The sequence below is a fragment of the Bos mutus genome, chromosome 22 (genome assembly GCF_027580195.1).
Source record: "Bos mutus isolate GX-2022 chromosome 22, NWIPB_WYAK_1.1, whole genome shotgun sequence".
In the NCBI taxonomy this organism is placed as follows: Eukaryota; Metazoa; Chordata; class Mammalia; order Artiodactyla; family Bovidae; genus Bos; species Bos mutus.
The window spans coordinates 53,676,661-53,682,660 of NC_091638.1; the positions used below are offsets into that span (position 1 = coordinate 53,676,661).

The 6,000-nt window shown below is 52.6% G+C and overlaps 1 protein-coding gene across 3 annotated transcripts in view; it reads left to right on the forward strand.

Moving 5' to 3' along the window:
- The window catches only part of SLC6A20 (solute carrier family 6 member 20), a 55,981-nt gene extending 50,357 nt beyond the window's left edge, over positions 1–5,624 (forward strand). For 2 of the 3 annotated variants that reach the window (XM_070360414.1, XM_070360415.1), the window contains exons 9-11: positions 1,838–1,997; positions 2,572–2,737; positions 5,117–5,624. In XM_070360414.1, the coding sequence (XP_070216515.1) occupies positions 1,838–1,997; positions 2,572–2,737; positions 5,117–5,266 (476 nt within the window). In that variant the 3' untranslated portion in view covers positions 5,267–5,624. The other variant, XM_070360416.1, reaches the window with a different exon arrangement.
- Positions 5,625–6,000: the final 376 nt, after the last annotated feature.

Below are 6,000 nucleotides of genomic sequence, written 5' to 3' on the forward strand. Positions count from 1 at the left end.
AAGGCGGTGGGGCTCGGGGGGCCGAACAGAGGTGCTGTCCTCAGGACGCACCTGCTCCCTGAGTCACTGCCGCATCCAGGAGTCCTGCCACAGCTCTGTCAGGCGCTCTGGGAATGTAACTCACTCCACGTCTGGCCCTCCACATCATGGGCAAGTCAGGTGGTCACCCCAACCTTCAGCAAAGGCCAGACTCCCCAACATGGCCCTCCAAGCTCTCCAGGCATTCAGAGAACATGCTTTTGTCTGTGCTGACCCAAGAATAATGACGACAATTTGTACATTTCTTAAATACACTCTCAGTGAACCACCACCGAGTCAAGGTACAGAGCCTTTCTCTCACCCGAGAGCCCCTTCCCGCTGCTGTCCAGGCAGCACGCCCCACCCCCAGCAGCCACCTCTGCTCCGAATGCTGCCTTCTGAGGTTGCTCCTGCTCTCACACTGCACGTCAGTTAAATCACACTGTACTTACCCTGTCTGTCTGTCGTCGTCATTCAAACTCAGTCTGTGAAATCCACTCTGGTTCAGTTCCGTTGACTCTGCGACCCATGAACTGCAGCACTCCAGGCTTCCCTGTCCATCACCAACTCCGGGAGCCTACTCAAACTCATCTCCATTGAGTCGGTGATGCAATCCAACCATCTCATCCTCTGTCGTCCCCTTCTCCTCCCACCTTCAATCTTTCCCAGCATCAGGGTCTTTTCCAATGAGTCAGTTTGTCGCATCAGGTGGCCAAAGTATTGGAGTTTCAGCTTCAGTCCTTCCGATGAATGTTCAGGACTGATTTCCTTTAGGATGGACTGCTTGGATCTGCTTGCAGTCCAAGGGACTCTCAAGAGTCTTCTCCAATACCACAGTTCAAAAGCATCAATTTTTCGGCGCTCAGCTTTCTTTATAGTCCACCTCTCACATCCATACACTCTGTGGCAAGCAGTAATCATCTATCTCTTTTCTGTGAAAAAAATCCATCGACAGCCCACACACGACAACATATCTGCCCATTCTGCTCTTGGTGGACAAGCATGCCTCTCCACTTCACTCCACCACCCATCCACTCCTCTCCAATCCTCAGTGTCTGGAGGGCCCTGGCCCCCCAAGCCCTGCCTCTGATGACACCATTCCAACACATCCACAACGGCCCTCCAGCCCCAACCCAGCTCTGCTCCTGTCAGCGCCCGCTGGCATCTCTCCTCTCAGGAGCCAGCACTGTGCGGCTGCAGCTCCCCGACGGCTCACAGCCTGTTCTCCCCTCGGGACACCGGTGGGGCTCATGGCGGGTGGCAGTGGACGGCGAGGGGGCAGCGTTAGGGCCTCATACTTTTTGGGGGGTGTCTGAATTCCATCACTGCTGCTTTTCGTGCTGTGTGATGTTGGCAAAGTTACCCGACATCTCTGAGCTTTGGCTCCCCCACCCTATAAAAGGGGGCTCAACTCCCGCTACCTGACTCATAGCCTTCAGGAGCCGAAGGGACAAATGCCTAAGGCGCCATGGGATCTCGGTCAGCATTTATTTCTCCTCTTCCCCTCTCTACCCCTCTCCCCGGTCAGATGTCAGGCCTCCACTGGGAGTCCTGCAGCTCAACTCTCCTCCCCGCTAACTCACCTCCCCTGAGCTCGGAGGTTGAGTTGTTGGGATAAACAACATAAGCAGGCCCACAGCCCGGGTGGGACCACTTAGACATCAGTGCCCCGTTTTACCTTCTACACTGGGTCAGGTGTCCTCTGCCAGACCCCTCCGTGAATGAGCGTCAGGAAGTCCTGCTGACACACCTCCCACCGCCTTGGCCCCACGGGAAGCTGGGGGAACAGGCGGGTGAGCAGGGGGTCCTGTGGTCCCAGGTCTGGTGTGCCTCGCCAACTGCGCCATCGGCATGCTGTTCACCATGGAGGCTGGCAGCTACTGGTTCGACATCTTCAACGACTACGCTGCCACGCTGTCCCTGCTGCTCATCGTCCTGGCGGAGACGGTCGCCGTGTGCTACCTGTATGGGCTGAGCAGGTAGGGCTGCATGGGAAACGCACCCACGAAGGCCACGACTCCCAGCACTTTCTCCACATGTAGTTTCCAGAATCCCGGAGAAGCCTCTCCAGTCTACTGTAAGACAGACACTGTCAGGCTATGTCTAAATTCAGGCAAGGGTCAAGCTATGAGAAACAAAGAGAGGGGCCGCAGACACGGACACCACAGTGGTGGGCTGCAGGGCGGGAGGGACGGGGCAGGGCTGCCCTCGGGGCCCCCCGGGGCTGAGGACGGCTTCGTGGGCGTCTCAGCAGGCCCTCTGTGCCTGCTGGTGCTGGGCGCTGCCCTGCTGTCTACAGCAGCAGCCTCTACCTGGAGGCTGGCACCAGAGGCACGTCCCTGATGTCCACTCCCCTGGGGGCGGTCGCTTTGCCCTCTTGGTGGCAGCCTGTGCCCTTCTGCCCTCCCCCAGGACCCCTCTCCCCGTGGTCGTGTTCAAGCACCGGTAGTGCCCAGCACAGAAGCTTCCTGAGCACAGAGGGCTCCATGGCCTGGACCGCCTGCCTCCAACAGCACGGACTATCCAGACTTTCTCTCCCCGCTCTCCGAACAGATTTGAAAGCGACCTCAAGGCCATGACTGGACGCGCCCTGAACTGGTACTGGAAGGCCATGTGGGGCGGCGTGAGCCCGCTGCTGATCATCAGCCTCTTCATCTTCTACCTGAGTGACTACATCACCACAGGGACCCTGCGGTACCAGGCCTGGGACGCCGCCCAGGTACCTGCCACCTCGGGGGTCTTCCTTGCCTCTCCAGAACAGGGGCGGTTGTGTGTCACAGCGGGGAATCATCATCCAGGTCCTTGCTTTCTTCAGTTTTTATTGGAGTATGGTTGCTTGACAATGTTGTGTTAGTTTCTGCTGCATGACAAAGTGAATCAGTCATACATATATCCATTTTTTTTTTTTGCACTTTCTTCCCATTTAGGTCACCACAGAGCTCTGAGTAGAGCTCCCTGTGCTACAGAGCAGGTTCTCATTAGTTATCTATTTATACGCTGTATTATATATATGTCAATTCCAATCTCCCAATTCATTCCATCCTCCTCTCCCACTGATACCTCACTGTAGTTCTCATTTCTCTAGTAATTTGTGAAATTGGAGTCTTCTGTGTTTCCCAGGGTGGAATGTTTCGTTCTAGTTCTGTGAAGATGTCCTTGGTAGTCTGACAGGGATTGCAGCGAGTCTGTGGCTTGCTTGGGGCATGTAGTCATTTCACAGTATGGAGTCTTTCAGGCCAAGAACACGGTAGATCTCTATTAGTTTGTGTCATCTCTGATTTCATCACTGTTTTATAGTTTTCTGAGTACAAGTCTTTTGCCTCCTTAGGTAGATTTATTCCTAGGGATTTTATTCTTTTTGTTGTGATGGTAAATGGAATTCTTCGTTTCTCTTTCCAATCTTTTGTTAGTGTACAGGGATGCGAGACTTCTGTGCATTAATCTTGTGTCCTGCAACTGTAACAGATTTACTGATTAGCACCAGTTTTCTGGTGGCTCTCTAGGATTTGCAGATGATTTACGATACACAGAAGAGAGTGATCGTTCACCTTCTTTTCCAGTGTGTATTTCTTTTTCCTCTCTGATCACTGTGGCTAGGACTTCCAAAACTATATGGACTGGACCTACTAGTGCACAGCACAGGGCACTGTGCTCCGTGGTATGTGGCGGCCTGGATGGGAAGGGAGTCTGGAGAGAATAGATACATATGTACGTATGGCTGAGCCCCTTGGCTCTCCACCAGAAACTATCACAACACTGTCAACCAGCTTCACTCCAGTACAAAAAGTTAAAAGTAAGTATCTCAGAAAAAGTCATAGAGTTATGGATATAAAGGTTCCCACTACTGTTGTAGCAGACACTGCTCCTGCTCTCAGCATCTGGGAATGCATCCCTTCTGTGTGGACATGGAAGTGATTCGTGAACTCAGAGCCAAAGTGCTTGCTGTTTCCTCAGATGTACAAGCTGTTTGGCTGGAACTCTGCAAGCTTATTACCAGTCTTGGACATTTTCTTAATTTCTAATTCCTAACAGGAAATAAAAAGAGGGGGAACAAAGTCATTAAGGGGGCATACGCAACGATTTCAGAAGAATAGACTGAACATACACAATATACCCTTTCCCCGATTATGAGCGAAAGAGGCTGTTATAAAGTCATAGAAATAGTAATTTGAGAGGGCAATTTATTCTGTTTACATGGAAAAGAGAACACTAGTATCTTCATCTACAAATACAAAGCAGGTCTACAAAACAGCACCTCACATGAAGCCCCCAAAACAGGGAATGGGAGGAAACTGTGGAATAAGCATGGTGGGAGGGACGTCCTTGGCCCGTTCCTGATCTTAGCGGAAATGCTTTCAGGGTTTCACTGAGAATGAGGTTTGCTGTGGGTTTGTCATTTATAGCCTTTATGATGTTGGGCAAAGTTCCCTCTTTGACTACTTTCTGGAGCGTTTTTACTGTGAGTGAGTGATGAGCTTTGTCAAAGCTTTTTCTGCATCTGAGACAGAGAACATAAAGAGCAACAGACGCCTGTGGGCTGCTTCCCACAGCCACACTCGGCGCGGCGTCTTGGTTTACACACCGTACGTACGTTGGTTGACAGCAGGCTCCCTCGACTCGAGCGTCCTCTGGCTCCTTGGTGGGAAGGCAGCGTTTGTTGGCTTTGGGGCCTCAACTGGTTTGTCATCAATTTTGCATTTAGGGAAATACCACAAATCCTACCAACTAAGTCCGTCAACCCTTCTCTCGAGACGAGAGCTGTGTTACTGGACTTAGTAGCTAACAATCCACATGGGGGTGGTTTGAACTCATTAATATTAAATAAAATTTAAAATCCAGCCCTCTCATCTCTGGCCACATTCCTAGGGGCCACCTGTGTCCGATGGGGGGCAATCCAACGGGACAGCACTGGGCAAGGGGAGCCCCTGCCCTTCGGTGCCGCTGTTGCTGCCTTGAACACAAGCCTTCATCATTCCCATGGTCGCTCTTCACAGGGAGCCCCAAACAGCAAGCACGCTGCTTGTGTTCACTGAGGGGCACGGACACGCTCCTCCTCCCACTGGGGGGGCGTCTCCTGACACTCGGGTTCTCTCCTCAGGGTCAGCTGGTGACCAAGGACTACCCGCCCCATGCCCTGGCCGTCATCGGGCTGCTTGTGGCCGCCTCCACCATGTGCATCCCGCTCGGGGCCCTGGGCACGCTCATCACACGCCGCCTCAAGCAAGGAGACACAGCCCCTGTGGCCTGAGAGCCGGGTGCCCAGGGACCTACACCAGCCGCTCTATTCCAGCCCCTCACCCAAAGCTGGGTGCATCGGCTGCTGCCAGAAATCCCAACTCCAGACCCTCTCGGCCCGCTGTCTTCTTGCCAATCAGGAAGGTGAGGAGGTGACTCCCTGATGAGGAGCCCCGTCCTGCCCACCAGGCGGCCCTGTGTCACCTCCGCGATCCCAGTCACACCCCGCAACCAGAGGCAGGATTCCCACAGCGAGTCTGGAAGGTGGCTGTTTGATGGCAGCAAAGTCCAACAAGCAGGGTGCACTGTGAACTGAAATTTGACTTTAATTTTTATTAAATAAAATTTTAGCATTTTTTTTTCTGAAGAAATCTCAAAATATTAGAGGGCATTCATTTGTAGAGAAGTTGGGAAAAGGAGTTTTCAGTGCCTAAGATGACAAATCTCAATGTCATCAGAGCAAAATGAGTTCTACTTTCAGTCACGGTGAGCCTGCAATCAACTGTGTTCTTCCCTGAGAGGATGGGCTGGCCATAAAGAGGGGCTTTGCTCAGGGCTCACACAGGAGGTCACGATTCCCTCACCTGCGGCCTCTCCACGAACAACCCCAAACCCCAGTGTCTCAGAGCCCTCACCAGCTGCCAGAGCCACTGCAAGGATGAAAGTGAAGCCAACTTTCCCACAGGCCTAAGGTAATATTTGGACATAACGACCAGCTCTTTACAGGAAAGGCCATGATCACAAGTT